Raw genomic sequence first — 16,227 nt, forward strand, 5'->3', positions numbered from 1 at the left:
AGTAATGATGCTCTCCCAGATCTCCCAGATGCTCTGCTCAGATCGAAATGTTGTGAAGAATCAACAGAAAAAACGACTAAAAAGACATTTTTACACTGTTTAAAGTTCTGTAGAAATATAAGGTATTATGAATTTGGAACTAAAGAATCTACACTTTCTGACTACTTAATGTAGTATATCTCCATCCCTTACTGTTCTCCATAATGTAGTGCTTTGTATGTTGTGCCTCTTTATTATCTTGATAACAACAGCAGGAAGTGTTGGGTGAGACCCTACTATGTGTCAGACATTGCACTGATTTTGGTGAGGAAGGAAAAGACAAATCTAACACTTACGTTAAGTAGCTGACTTCACCTTACAAGTGAGGCTTATGAAGGCATAGCACATGTATAACAACTTTAAGAACTCATTGCTAGTGGGACACCTGGGTGGCTCAGTCAGTTAAGTGTCTGCCTTTGGCTCAGATCATGATCCCAGGGTCCTGGAATCAGGTCTAGCACCAGGCTTCCTGCTCTGAGGACAGTCAGCTTCTCCCTATGTATGACGCTCCCCCTGCTCATGTTCCCTCTCTCTTTCTGTCAAATAAATAAATAAGATCTTTTTTTAAGCAAAACTCACTGCTAGTTACTTTACTACTTAGAGTAAAAAGGTAACTTAGTCCCCAAAATAAGAGACTCCTTTAGACTAAATGGTATAGAGGGCTGCTTTCCTGGCTTTGCTCATGCTTGCCTATAAAATAATATATCTAATAATCAGGTAGGAGCAACTCTGTTAAAAATAAATAAATAACAGATTGGGTTCTTTAGTTCAGGATTTTTTTATAGTGTTAACATTTTCAGTAAAAAAGCAATAATTTTCCTCTAATTATAACTGTACAGTGTTCCCTAAATGGTTATACCCAAATGGAGAAATGGATTTTGGAATTGATGATCATCCTTTATCAGTAGCATACTCTTCATTATGATCTGGTCTGGCTTTTCTTCCCTTGTCTTCTGCACTGGGTTCCCTGTTTCATGACTGTCTTTATTAGGTTCTCTACTTTGCTCATTTGCAAAGTTAAGTGCACACTAAAAGTGAATTTTTAGTAAAGACATTGCCTTTCAAATATCTTATAAAATACCGGCTGCCTCATTTATAGGCATCATTGAATGAGCAAGTGTATCTTCAATTCTCTGTCACACTTGAAGACTCTTTGTTTCTTAGCTGTGTTCTATCTGCTGTGTCAGCATTTGTTTTATTTCTGTAACCATGGGATAGGCATTTTATTTTATTTTATTTTATTTTTTAAGATTTTATCTATTTATTTGACAGAGAGAAATCACAAGTAGGCAGAGAGGCAGGCAGAGAGAGAGGAAGGGAAGCAGGCCCCCTGCTGAGCAGAGAGCCCGATGTGGGACTCGATCCCAGGACCCTGGAATCATGACCTGAGCCGAAGGCAGCGGCTGAACCCACTGAGCCACCCAGGCGTCCCGGGATAGGCATTTTAAATCCCATTTTGGATACATGTCTTTAATAGGCAGAAATGGATGTTGTATTGGTTATCTATCACTGTGTAACAAGCTACCCCCCCACACAAATATAGTGGCTCAAAATAAGAATCCCATATTTTATTCATAAATTTGGGGCTCTGCTTTGGGCCAAGCTTATCTAGATGGTTCATTTACTAGTCTCACCTGGACTTATTTGTATATTTATAGTTAGCTGGTGCTTGTTGGCCTCACTCATGTATCTAGCACTTGTTGGTTGTTGGATGAAACAATGGGTGTGACAGGGTCACTTGCCTGTCCTTATTTAGTAGGCTAGCATAGTTCACATAGTGGTGAAAAGGATAGCCAAACATAGCCCAATGTCCAAGCATTTCTCAACCTTTTGTGTGTGTCCTGTTTACTAATATTCTTTTGGCCAAAACAAGTTACTTGGCCAATCCATATTTAAGCAGTAGAGAAATACACTATAGCTCTTGTTGGGAGGATCTGGAACATCTTATTATAAGCTCTAGGTGAAGGAAAGGAAAGAATTTGTGGACATTTATTCTCTATCAGAGATACTTTTATTTTTATCACCAAAGCCTTTATTGTGTAATATCATTCAGCATTCCCTGGTAGCTTTAGCTTTGGATATCTACTGTTTCTTCAGCACCTGCCCTATATCGTGTACATAAAAGAAGCACTTAAAAATCTCGCTTAACCTATACTTCTAACATAGATCTCAAACTTGGCAAGATGTAAAGGATGTCCAGTAAAAAGGCTAAAGAAGTATATGATCCCCCCCCCCACACCACCACAACCAACACAACCAATGTAGGAAGGGAAGAGAGAGGGTAAAAAAAAAAAAAATTGAAAAAGCCTTTGGTCAGTGGTACTAAACCAGAGGCAAATTTTTTCCCTTCAGGAGACATTCAGTCCTGTCTGGAAACATGACTGGTTGTCACAACTGGGAAGGTGCTCTGGCCAAGGATACTGATAAACATCCTGCAGTACACATGACAACACACATCAAAGAATTATCCAGACCAAAATGTCAGCAGTGCTCAGGATGACAAAACTAGCTTTTTACCAAATGCATGTGGGAAAAAATTTATAATGTGACACAGAAGGGCACTTAGAAGATGCAAATTAAAAAAAAGAAAAGGCAAGGGTTATTTCTGTCTTCGAATTAGTGAAAGAAGAATACATGTTTGGATGAAGTCAGATTGGAGTTATTTCTCAAGAATATTATTGAACTTCGGGGAGGAAGCCAGATCCACTTCATTGCCATAATCCATGTTTTTATGGCTCGTTCAAGGTGATTTTTCCCCAGCTAGAATTGATATTAGATGTATTTGGTGGGTGCTATATATTTTAAACTGTAGCTCTTGCAGCCAAAAGTATTTGAGTAGTTAATAATTTTTTTTATATTGAATGAGACATGTAGAGAAAGTATCAAATGACCAGATCATTTTCAGAAATACGTATCCTGGTTAATCACATTGTCTGCACGTTGCCACTTGTTAATGTGAGATCTGGAGCAGATATTACCTTCCTGTAAAAGGAAAATACCTACCCTGAATATTGTTGGGTAAAAATTTAATAAAACATGGCTTATAAATAACCTTGCCTGGCACATAAGAAACGTTGAGTAAATGATAGTGGTTATAGTGTTGGCGGTAATCTCTCTTCCTTCCCAGTAGGAGCAATATTTCTCACTTGGATTATATTCTTAGTTGCAGGAGAGGATCAGTTTAAAGTGATAAAGTAGCATTACTGAGCTTTAAAAATCTAGGGCTTTCACAGCTAACAATTTTTTTTTTCATAAAATCCAGAAAAACAGGTGGGTAAGCATGAATCCTTGAGTTCTGATTCTCTAGGCCTTGCCCACAGATAGCACATGGCCTTATGATGCTAAAATGTAAATAATCAGTGATAATTGAGTCACCTATTTTATTTCTGCTTTAGAGTAAAAAAAGAAGACAAAGGTAAATGTTTATGGATTTGTAACAGTTATTTCTAATTACCCACCTATGTGTGAAAATGACAAATATTTAGAGCCAAGAAGTGAGGTTCTTCCTCCCCCATGCACTAGAGATTTTCTTTTTCCGTCCAAGCATGATTCGTAACTTTGTTAGCACGTACTCTCCAACTCTTACATATTTCATATTTCATTAAGCCACATGCCATTCTTTCAGATATTCAAAAATAAAAGCTTTCCCCAGTGTTGTTTACCTGAAGAACAGTTACTTTAAGTACTGGTGACCTGCAGGTACCTAAACAGTCTCTCCTGTTTATGTGATTATGTGAAGCAGTAAGGCAGTTTGACCACCTATATGGAATGGAACTTTTAGGTATTTTTGCTAGTGTGAGTCCAGTAATTTATCATTTAGTCAGTGCACTGAGTTTTCACTAAGAAAAGTAAAGAAAACAAAAACATTACCCATATTCACACAACAAAGCAAGGAATAGAATATGGGCTTCTTGCTTTTTTATCAACTCAAGGAGACCTGTGAATTACAGAAACACCACATGTGAACACTTCAAAGGAAGTATGCCAAGCACATTGTGTGTGTGTTTTTTAAAAGATTTAGTAGCTCCTTTAAAGCTCTAAGTATAGCTGTTAGTCTGACTAATCATGTACCCCTGAAACCAATTAAATTTGTGGACTGGAGAAATATGCTTCAAACACTTCTGAAAAAATGAGAGTTGCCTCCTAAAACCAACACCTTTTAATTAACAAAATACTCAGAGAAAAGCTGTGGTTTGCAATAGTTTGTTACACCTACTGTTATTCATGCTACTATTCTGGTGTGCCAAACTCAATTCCTTCCACCTATTTTGGGCTTGACTTTCTCTGCTTAACTATAGAAAGAAAACACAGTTTTTAGTAGAGATTTTTAATTTCCTAACAAATGCATGGGAAACGCATTATGCTACAGTCATCAGTAGTCAGACAGTACAGGCTCTGTGTGTTGTGTATACATCTATCTATACAGATGAATACATGTATACACAATGTGTATCTCTCTCTGGCTTAATGATACACATTGTAATACACATGGTTCTAGCATGAACTGGTAACTGGTTAAGCAGGAAAGACAGCAAAATCTGTCACTGGAAAGAGTTAATCATGTGACATCATAAGAACTCTTATCTGTTATGACCCCATCCTGGAAGAGATATTTCCCCCAACATACTTGAATTGAATAACCTTGGCCTCCATAGGGGTTTGGGAGACTGAGAACTGAAGTAGTCATTCTCAGGGCAAACTCCTTATGACCCTGGACAATGACTTGAGGCAAGGGGTGAACATCCAGGTAAGCATACCAGACTGTGGGGCATTAAACGGGGCACAGAGGAAGGGGTACCTACTGGCTGGAGGGGAAGCCATTTCTCATTCTCTTTAGGGAGAACTTGGAAACTAATCCCACAAGTTCAGGTGAAAGATTCTGTGTAGTCATTTATGTGTCCTAACTCCTTACCTGATTGGTATTATGAGTTGAGAGAATTCTCAACAAATTATCCTTCCATCTTTTAAATTATGGGGGTTATCGGAAAACTCTGGGAGAACTAAATATTCCTTGCTTAAAGTCAAGATTCTGTTGCTCAGTCTGGGAAAACCCACTGGAACTGCCCTCTTACAGATCTGACTAGCCAACACTTTACCTAATGAAGTGATTTGCTTCTGTTTCTAGCAGCATGACAGTGGAAAAGAAGGAAACTTGTTTTTTTTTTTTCTTTTTACATAAAAGTAAAGACATCTGAAAATGCTGTACGAGTCAATATGGCATACATAATAAAATGAGATATTCTCAGGACCTCAAAAATTTCCCCTTTGAAACATCCTGCTTAATAAAAAAAAATAAGAAAAATACATGCATGGATCTAGGGAGAAGTCTTCTTTCTTTTTAGGAAAAATGAAATATTTTAAATTGCATGCTAGGTACAGTTGGTCCTAATAAAATATAAACTAGATGGAAATTAACCTCTTTCTACTTTATGTTATAGCATTTATTTATTTACTCTTGGAGACCCAAAGTTTCTGAGTTTAGTAACATTCTCTTAGTTACTATCAATTACTACCTTCTAGCCAGTAGACAAACAAACAAAAACCTAATAATGATATAAGAGTTTCTTCTTAGTGATGATTAGATTTGAGTAGTAAAACATTAAAAACTTGCAGTGTTTAGTACCCCTCAAAGAATAATTTAATTCTATACCTCATGAAGACGTTTTGGTTATAGGCTTATCTTGGTTCTTTATAAATCACAGAAATGTAGAGTTGGGCTTTGATAAGGAAATGGAATATTTGGAGAAGGGAGAAGAGAGTTTGGGTAGGAGGGCACAAAAGTAAGAAATGCCCAGTGCTATTTGGAGAATATGGAATGAAGACTGAGGTGTTGGGATGGGGGGATGGGAAGAATGGAAGGAGAGGAGGCTGGAGTGAATTCTAGTTCAAAGAGATCAGAACCCAGAATGGCATGCTAATTTATAAAGTCAGTATCCAGTAAACATTGTTAGAGCAGCAAAAGGAGAAGGAGAAGAAAACTCACACAGTATATCTACTGGCAGAAGGATGCTAGGAGAAGACTTACATATATGAATTCATAAAATTCTTAGAACAATTTCATGAGATTGGTACTGTTTTCTCTATTATGTAGGTGAATACTCTGAGGATCACAGAAGTTTAATTTATCAAGCAGGATATAATCCCTTACTTCAAGAATCCTATAATCTCATCCAAGATTGTTTATCTAGGAAATGTTAATGCCAGCTGTCTGTGAGAGAAGTACTGTTATAATTGCCCTTTTACAGAGGAGTAAATTGAGAGTCAGAGTGCTTAAGTAACCTGCCTAGTGTTACCCAGCTAAGTAATGGAGTGAGGATTGAAATCTAACAGTCTGACCCTAGATAGTCTGTTTTACACTCTGTTTCTTGATCCAGTGTTCTTTCCCGCTTTTTACCTCGCCCCTTGATAGAAGAGTAGGGAACCAAAAAATTGATCGGTTCTATTTTCTCTCTTAATATTTGAACTTCATTGTCTGCCCCAAACAGTGGCTCTCCCTCCATTAGTTTCTTTTTTTTTTTTCATTTATTTATTTTCAGCATAACAGTATCATTATTTTTTCACCACACCCAGTGCTCCATGCAATCCGTGCCCTCTATAATACCTACTACCTGGTACCCCGACCTTCCACCCCGCCCCCGCCACTTCAAACCCCTCACATTGTTTTTCAGAGTCCATAGTATCTCATGATTCACCTCCCCTTCCAATTTACCCCAACCCCCTTCTCTCTAACTCCCCATGTCCTCCATGCTTTTTGTTATGCTCCACAAATAAGTGAAACCATATGATATTTGACTCTCTCTGCTTGACTTATTTCACTCAGCATAATCTCTTCCAGTCCCGTCCATGTTGCTACAAAAGTTGGGTATTCATCCTTTCTGATGGAGGCATAATACTCCATAGTGTATATGGACCACATCTTCCTTATCCATTCGTCTGTTGAAGGGCATCTTGGTTCTTCCCACAGTTTGGCGACCGTGGCCATTGCTGCTATAAACATTGGGGTACAGATGGCCCTTCTTTTCACTACATCTGTATCTTTGGGGTAAATACCCAGGAGTACAATGGCAGGGTCATAGGGAAGTTCTATTTTTAATTTCTTGAGGAATCTCCACACTGTTCTCCAAAGAGGCCTCCATTAGTTTCTTGTTCTGAAAATAGTTAAAATGACTTAAACAGTGAGATCCTAGGAATATTCTGTGTTCTAGACTTCGAGATATGATCCTTTGAGATTGTTGTCCTTTAGGGCTCCCCATGGGTAGAAGGCCTCTAAGTGTACTTCAAATCTTACTGTGCATGGATTTGTTTTTTTAGATTCATTCATTTATTCAGAGGACATCAGTTGAGCACCTACTGTATTCCAGTACCTATGCAAGGTGTAGGAGGTAGAGCTGTGAGCAGAAGGTACCTAGTACTCTCCTTCCTTTCCCACCGCTTTAGAGGTGTTTTCAGATGCTGAGTGCTGGAGGAGAGGAGACCAGCACTGAAGGGCCTGACTGGTTCATAAATTAAACCACCTGCCCATGACTGGGTGTATCCATGGCTACCTAGCTGACCTTTCAACTCTTTGTAAATCTGTTTCAGCCAACATTGTACTTGGTGCTACTTCTTTCTTTTTCCTCGTTGGAGAACTTTGTGCTATTATCATTCAAATGTCATTTGTCTGTACTTTTTAGTCATCTTGAATCATTCTCTGTTGTTCAGTCTCTGGCTCCAGCCTTTCTTTTCAATAGACTTTTTTCAAAACATTTGAAATCTGATAATTCTCTGTATTCTCGTCTTTCACTGTATTGAAATTTAAGATGACATGACCATTTTCACTTCATTAGGCATGTCTTTGTTGGTCAGAAGTAAATCTAGAGAAAAAAAAATTTATACTCTCTTTTGAGGGTCAAATTTTCAGTAAGTCAAGCTAAAAGAAGAAGAAGAAGAGGAAGAAGAAGAAGAAGAAGAAAAGAAAACATTGTCTGACACTTCCCAGAACTTTGAAATCATCCCAAAGTACTATATGTTACCTCAGTATCTGTTGTGTGTCTATTTTAAGAACAATTTGTCCATATTTTCTAGTCATCCAGGCATTCAGCAGCTAGCTCTCCCAGTGATGTTTTAATTTAGCTCTTTTTTAAATCCTCACCCATGCATCCTCTTCAGGGATTCGGCTCCTCTCTTGGAATCCCTTTTAAGATTTTTAGATCCTGTTGGCCCGCACGCTTCCTAGTAGGAGTGTTGGATCACAAGATGCTATTTCTGCTGCAGATTATATGTCATTCTTTCTAGAAAGAGCTTCACAGTAGTGAGAGAGATTCAAGAAACTGTTTCTTCTTTTTCTTCTCAGTATCTTTGTTTTTCAGTCATTACTTCTTCCCATTACTTTTTATTCTAACACTCTACCTTTTTCCTTTCTTTCTGCCTTTTCAAGATTATATCTCCCAGCTGTAGGAAACCCTTGTCCCTGAGAAGTTTGAGAGAGAGGAGGCATCCTTCCATTTCCCTCATCATCTTCTCTCACAAAAAGACAGCCTTTAAAATGTAGAAAGTAATACAACCATGAAAAGTGATTTATGGCCACCTCAGAATGGAATTCACACATGGCACGTTTCTCATGTTCTTAGAACATTTCCTCCCTTGTCCATGGCTCTCAGGTCTCCTGTTAAGATGTTGTCCTTTGGAGCTTTCTCTCAAAGCTTCCCTTCTAAACTATGTAGTCCATTATTTCTTTGTTATTGGTCTCCTCAATGTGGATAGGCTTCAGAGACTCTGGACTTAAAAACCAGATGAGGTGTTCTGTTCCCCTCATCACTCACCTTCTATTACCCAGCTGTTTGTTGGTATTTAATAACAATTCACACTAGCAAGCTTGGCCCCCTTTAGTAAATAAAGAGCCACACACCAACCTTTGATTTTTCCCAACTATTTCACCTATTTCTACCCCTTATCTGCAACTTCTTGTTATATTCATTCATCACTGTTTTTCTTTTTCATCGGGTGCTTATAAAAATAGTGATACCTAACATCATTACCAACCAGTGTCAGAAACTGTGCTAATATTGTTGTTATTTTCTGGCACTGTTTTGTGTACATTTCATATATTAATCATGGAATCCACACAACTGCCTCTCTAACATTCACTCTGTTATTGTCCCTTCTTTACTGAGGAGAAAACCTGAAGCTTAGAGAGGTTAAGTAATGTAACCAAGGTCACAGAGCTCCTGGGACAGAGAGTAGGATTCTCTCCTAAGATTTTGGATCTTAACAATTGCCATGTGCCATCTTATAGTATAGTGTTCCAAAGTATTAGTATCTATTTAACCTTTCTTTAAAATATATTTATTTATTTATTTATTTATTTGACAGGCAGAGATCTCAAGTAGGCAGAGAGGCAGGTAGAGAGAGAAGAGGAAGCAGGCTCCCCGCTGAGAAGAGAGCCTGATGCGGGGCTCGATCCCAGGACCCTGGGATCATGACCTGAGCCGAAGGCAGAGGCTTTAACCCACTGAGCCACCCAGGCATCCCTATTTAATATTTCTTAATAACCTGGAAATAGTGTTTCATATCCAAGTAGAAAATCTTTTATAGGTTTATATAGCTTGGGTTTTCTCTACTGGCAGTCACTTTATGACCAATCTGAAAGAAAAGGAAAAAAATATAAGAAACTATTCCCAATATAAAATACAAAGCAAAGACAAAAACATTTCATTGGCTTTGATTTCCCTAGGATCCAACTTCAAGGTAATTTACTTCTTGGTCAAGGAAATAAAATCTATTTAAACTTGACTTTTGCTTTTTTTATCTTGAATGAGAAAAAATAAGCAAAACTTTCCCACCTGGTAAAGTCTGAACACCTTTTTCTTTACCAGTTCCACAGTCTATGTAAGTGTTATTTGAGAAGGAACATTTAAATTAAATTAACTGTGCAGCCATTAGAATAAGCAAAATCATTTTGAAAGACTGTTAAATGTGTACTAATGACAAGTGTGAGTCCTTGAATTGTCCTATCATGTAGTACTGTGTAAAATATTCATGTTGCTGGAGAAAAATTTATAACATAATAAATAATACTTTGGCTCAAATTGTTGTACTTTAATTAAGCTTGTTCTGTTGTTACTGAAATTGACTTCTTTGCTTGTGTTTCTAATTTTTCTTCTTTTTATTTTCTTTTTTCCTTTTTTGCAAAAAAAAAAAAAATAGCTCCTAGTCAGACTGTTACTCTGGTGACACAACCCGCAGTTACCAAGGAAACTGCCATCTCCAAACTAGAAATGCCATCTTCCTTGCTGTTGGAAGTACCTGCTCTGGCAGATTTCAACCGAGCTTGGACAGAACTTACCGACTGGCTGTCTCTGCTTGATCGAGTTATAAAATCACAGAGGGTGATGGTGGGTGATCTTGAAGACATCAACGAGATGATCATCAAGCAGAAGGTATGGAGGAAAAGATAAAAGCTGGTTGAGATTTTTCATTAAAGTCAAGATCACTCACATGTCAGTTCACTCTTTCTAGACATATTCCCACCAGTTTTTAGGCAGCTTTTCTCTGTCAGCAACATACTATCTCTACTCTGTATAGTCTAAATATGATCAAGAAAAAAAAATCATACAATTATCTAAAACCCATACATTAAAACAGAATGATACAAGGAAAAAACCATAAACCTTGCAATTATAGTTGGCTTAATTAAATCAGTAAACAACCAGTATTTAAAAAATCTATTTAATATCAAATAAGTAGTTCGACTGAGCTGTTTACATTTAAACTGTTTGTTTTGGCAGCCTGCAGCCACAATATATTACAGAATGAAATATAATAATCTGGGAATTGGTTATTCACTCTTCTGAGTTGTCTGTGCCAATTTTCCTCCTACAATGATGAATATCATTGAAAGTTAGCTGTAAATTTTTAGAAAAGTACCAAACATATTTTTAAATACCTTAAATATTAGTATTGGTATTTATGCAATGCCTCAGTCAAATAAACATGTTTTTAATATAAAGATTGCATTCATCAGCCTCTTGGAATCCATTCCGCAAAACCATGATATCAGTTAGAAACAGGAATACATTGATATAAATCTGGTTGACCTAGCTAAAATGAATACACTGTGTTTCTTTTATATTTCTGGATAAATAAGAAAAATAGTTCTTTGAAATATTTATGTGCTGTAGTTATTTCACTGGTAAATGATTTTCAAATCCTTTCTAGAGGTAATAAATTGCATTGAAGGGATTTAGTTGTTACAGAAATACTTTTTGAAAAAGCAGGAAGTAAGGCAGACAGATTCCTTTGTAAAATGAACTTTAGCAATTCAGTAGGAATAAAAATAAGTGGTTAGTAAGCAATCTGCATTTAAAGCACCTTGATTTGAGACTCAGGAGATATGAATTAAGTGTTCTTTGTCATTTGTAAATGACAGGATTGTGGTCAAATCTTGGTTTCCTTTTCTGAGCACAGGATACACAGGTTCACATTCATATTCATCACATAGTGATGGACATGCCTGTATATAAAGATATGTAACTTTCATATAAACATGTATATTTGGTTTCACTGCTCCTTTAGAACAAGTATTAGTAGGTACATCCTTCAGCACAAGCCATTGAGATGCCATACTCCTAATAAGTAGCAGAGAAAATATTCAAATCCAAATCTGTTTGGTTTCTAAGCCTAAGTATTCTTACTACATATATGGTTGCCAGTATTAATGTAAATGTGGCTACCATTTGGTGATATATATGTTTTTATATATATAGTCTGTGCCAGACACAGTGCTAAGCATTTACAGTTTCACTGTGCTGATACATGCAGAAATAAGAGATTATGTTCTTACACAGTTTCATATCAAGACTTCTACTAGCCAGAGAAAACAATATGTTGCAGTATTTAAAGCAAGGGCTTTGGAGTTAAATGGCCTGGGTTCAAAGCTTGGCTCATTTCCTACAGTTGGAGACCTTTGGCATGTTATTCAGTCTCCCTGAACCACAATGTGAATGATGATACCATCTTTGCCTTGTAGGTTGTTAAGAGGATTACATTAGGTAGTATATGAAAAATGCTTTCCCATTTGCTTTGCTTACTGAAAAGTTACTTAGCTAATGTTAGTAATTAATATTAGATTTTAAATCTGCTTCCTCACAGCATTTGTAGCACATAAATTCTTTGTCATATAATAATATTGCATGAAAATAAGAGTTTGTTTCCACATCTACACCCCATTCTGCTACTGGCATTATGGCCTCTTGTAAAAGCCACTGGGTATTAGAAGGGGAGAAGAAATCTACACTCCTTTGTGATCCTAACCTTTAGGATCTACTTTAGAATCTATCTGCTCAGTAGCATTCAGAAAAATAAGATTGTCTTTTTCCAAAATGACCACTAATTTGATGCCTCTTCAAAATGATAGTCTTAAAGACAGATACAAAATTAATTCAGAGGAGAAGTTCAAGTGCCTAGGGTCACAGGGTCAAGTGCCTAGGGTCACAGGGTCACAGAAAGCCAGGATTTTTCAAATGCTATATATATATATATGTATATATATATGGCATTGTATTATATTGTATGCTTCCCATCCTGTGTTGCTTACTGAAAACAAGTAAGCAAGAGAATTAATAAGTCTATTTCATATATATATATAAATATTTCACATATATATGATACATATATTTCATATATATAGATGTCCATTCATATATATAAATGTGTGTATCATAGATATACATATAATTTTTTAATTTTTAATTTTATATATTTTAAATGTTGTATAATGAGATTGAGTTAGTATATCATATTCATATACAGAGATATGCATATAAGTATTATATATAAAATTTCCCTTTTCTTGCTGAATAATGGAATGCTTTCCTTGCTTTTTCCCCTCATATTAAAAAAATGAGTTATAAAGACATTGTAAATTCTTGACTTTTAGAGCTTTCTATCACTAAATGGTCAGTCAAATGACCATAAATAAACATTAAAATAAATAAATAAGTAAATAAATAAATAGTAAATAAATAAATTAAATAAATAAACATTAAACAAGTGTGAGGACAAAAAAGAGATTAGTTTGGGGATGTATTTATTACAATATCAGGGAATAAACATTTTTCTCTATGTGAACTTTTAAACAAAACAATCCTAACTTTAATAGTTGAAGTGTGAGAAATGAGGTAATATTTCATAAGGACTAAACTGTAAAACACTATCAGTGACTATTTATTTATATGTTCATTTAACAAATTTTTATTGAGCTACTACTAAGTGCCTGGTAACTTCAGACTTGGATAAGATAGCAATGCATAGATTAAAGCAGGTGAAGGAAAAAAGAGCAATAGCAACACTAATAGAAATAAATTACAGGATAATACCTAGCATATGTTTAAAACTAATTAAATGCTAGTCACTTTTAAGTACTTCACATGCATTACTTAATGCTCACTACACTGTGAGACTGATACTAAAGCACAGTGATTTTAAATAATCTGCCCAAGTTCAAGTAGTAAAGAGACAACAGTGGAATTTGAACTCATACAGTCTGATTCTAGGGTCCCCACTACAGGTTTCTCCCTCCCTGGACATGTTTAGGGGATGCTCTGGGGTCTTACTTCAGGAAGAGGGCACCTGACTAAGCCAGGGAAGAATATGGAGGTCAGGAAAAATTTCTTGAAGAAGCTAAAACTTAAGCCACATATTAAAGAACAAGTTGGAAATAATCAGGTAGATAAAACAGAAAGGTGATTCTGGCAGAAGAAACAAACTCTACTTTTTGCTGAGGTGAAAAACAATGTAGTGTGTTACATCAATTGTGATTCCATATGGCTGAAATTAAGGGGGTGAGGAAGAAATTGATGAAGTTGGGTAGAGAGGGATGGGGCTACGAAATGGAGATCTTTCCTTGCTAGAACAAGGAGTTTTGATTATGGTCTGCAGGCAGTGGCAATGCTTGAAGTATTTTAAACAAAAAGGTAAAATCATCAGATGTAGTTTGTTGACTATCAATAGAGGAGAGCAGAGAACTTTGCTTTAAAACCATCTCCTTCCAAAACCCCTCACAGTGAGGGAGGGGTTGTTCCCCTCCAAAGAAATTGGGGATCTGTTGAAAATAGAAAGTGGAAAAGATGCTGAGCAGCCAATAAGCAATAAATATCCCTGAGCTCAGGCAAGAATATGTAGAACAGGTTGGAAGATGGCACAAGTAAAGGGGATTTGTAGTAAGTGATGATGGGATCTAAGCAGTATGTTTATCTATTTCGCCTTTACTACAGGGACACCTGAAATAAAGATTATTTATGCCTCAGGACCTTAAATTTAAGTTTGACCCTTGCACATACCAGTTCTCAATAAATTTTGATTGCTTGATGGATAATGTGAGTGAAATGTGAAACAATAGCTTTATTTTTAATAGAGATTGAAATTTGGGATTTTAATTGTAGCTACGAAGCATCATAAGTTAGGTAAGAAGCTGTAATAACATTTTTTAGATGGAGAGTAATTGAATTATTCTTCCCAGTAAGGGAAGAAGGATCAGATATTTGAATAAGTGAACTCTTTATAATTCTAGACCTGGAATTCAAAATCATATATTTGATATTAAGCTTCTTTTTTTAAATTTTTTTAATTTATTTTCAGTGTAACAGTATTCATTGTTTTTGCAGCACACCCAGTGCTCCATGCAATCTGTGCCCTCTATAATACCCACCACCTGGTACCCCAACCTCCCAACCCTGCCACTTCAAACCCCTCAGATTGTTTTTCAGAGTCCATAGTCTCTCGTGATTCACCTCCCCTTCCAATTTACCCCAACTCCCTTCTCTCTAACACTCCTTGTCCTCCATGATATTTGTTATGCTCCACAAATAAGTGAAACCATATGATAATTGAGTCTCTCTGCTTGACTTATTTCACTCAGCATAATCTCTTCCAGTTCCGTCTATGTTGCTACAAAAGTTGGGTATTCATCCTTTCTGATGGAGGCATAATACTCCATAGTGTATATGGACCACATCTTCCTTATCCATTTGTCCGTTGAAGGTCATCTTGGTTCTTTCCACAGTTTGGCGACCGTGGCCATTGCTGCTATAAACATTGGGGTACAGATGGCCCTTCTTTTCACTACATCTGTATCTTTGGGGTAAATACCCAGTCATGCAATTGCAGGGTCATAGGGAAGCTCTATTTTTAATTTCTTGAAGAATCTCCACTTTGTTCTCCAAAGTGGCTGCATCAACTTGCATTCCCACCAACAGTGTAAGAGGGTTCCCCTTTCTCCCCATCCCCTCTAACACATGTTGTTTCATGTCTTGTTATTTTGGCCATTCTTAGTGGCATAAGGTGATATTAAGCTTCTGTTTTCCTTTCACTTAACTTGTTTATGTTCTTAGTTTGGAAAACTAGGCTGCCACTATTTTGAAATAAAAGTAATGTTTACTAAAAAAAGTCATTTTTACTAAGTGAATTATATTAATCAAAAAAATAGACATTAAAATGACAAGTATAAATTGTTTAAAGTTTATAAAATACAGCCATTTAAAAAATTAAGTAACTTCGGGAGGAGTCAAGATGGCAGAGAAGTAGCAGGCTGAGACTACTTCAGCTAGCAGGAGATCAGCTAGATAGCTTATCTGAAGATTGCAAACACATGCAAATCCATCAGCAGATCGAAGAGAAGAAGAAAAGCAATTCTGGAAACAGAAAAACAACCACTTTCTGAAAGGTAGGACAGGCGGATAAGTGAATCCAAAGCAACGGGAAGATAGACCCCAGGGGGAGGGGCCGGCTCCCGGCAAGTGGCGGAGCAACAGGACTTTTAAAAGTCTGTTTTGCTGAGGGACATCGCTCCAGAGGCTAAACCGGAGCGAAACCCACGCGGGGTCAGCGTGGCCTCAGGTCCCGCAGGGTCACAGAAGGATCCGGGGTGTCTGAGTGTCGCAGAGCTTGCGGGTATTGGAACGGGAAAGCCGGCAGTAAGCTCACAGCTCGGTGTTACCTTGAACCGGTCGCAGGCTCGGAGAGCTCGGAGCGCGGCCGGAGGTCAGGCAGACGGGAGTAACTGGGCGCTGTTCTCTGAGGGCGCACTGAGGAGTGGGGCCCTGGGCTCTTGGCTCCTCCGGGCGGAGACCAGGAGGCCGCCATTTGTATTCCCATCCTCCGGAACTCTACGGAAAGCGCTCAGGGAACAAAAGCTCCTGAAAGCAAACCCGC

General features: G+C 37.2%; 1 protein-coding gene across 1 annotated transcript in view; it reads left to right on the forward strand.

Annotated features, from left to right (window-relative positions):
- The window catches only part of DMD (dystrophin), a 1,970,015-nt gene that overhangs the window by 1,316,336 nt on the left and 637,452 nt on the right, over positions 1 to 16,227 (forward strand). Inside the window, exon 50 of the mRNA XM_059385278.1 lies at positions 10,225 to 10,457. Coding sequence (XP_059241261.1) covers positions 10,225 to 10,457 — 233 coding nt within the window. The remainder of the gene's footprint in view (positions 1 to 10,224; positions 10,458 to 16,227) is intronic.

The sequence above is a fragment of the Mustela nigripes genome, chromosome X (genome assembly GCF_022355385.1).
Source record: "Mustela nigripes isolate SB6536 chromosome X, MUSNIG.SB6536, whole genome shotgun sequence".
In the NCBI taxonomy this organism is placed as follows: domain Eukaryota; kingdom Metazoa; phylum Chordata; class Mammalia; order Carnivora; family Mustelidae; genus Mustela; species Mustela nigripes.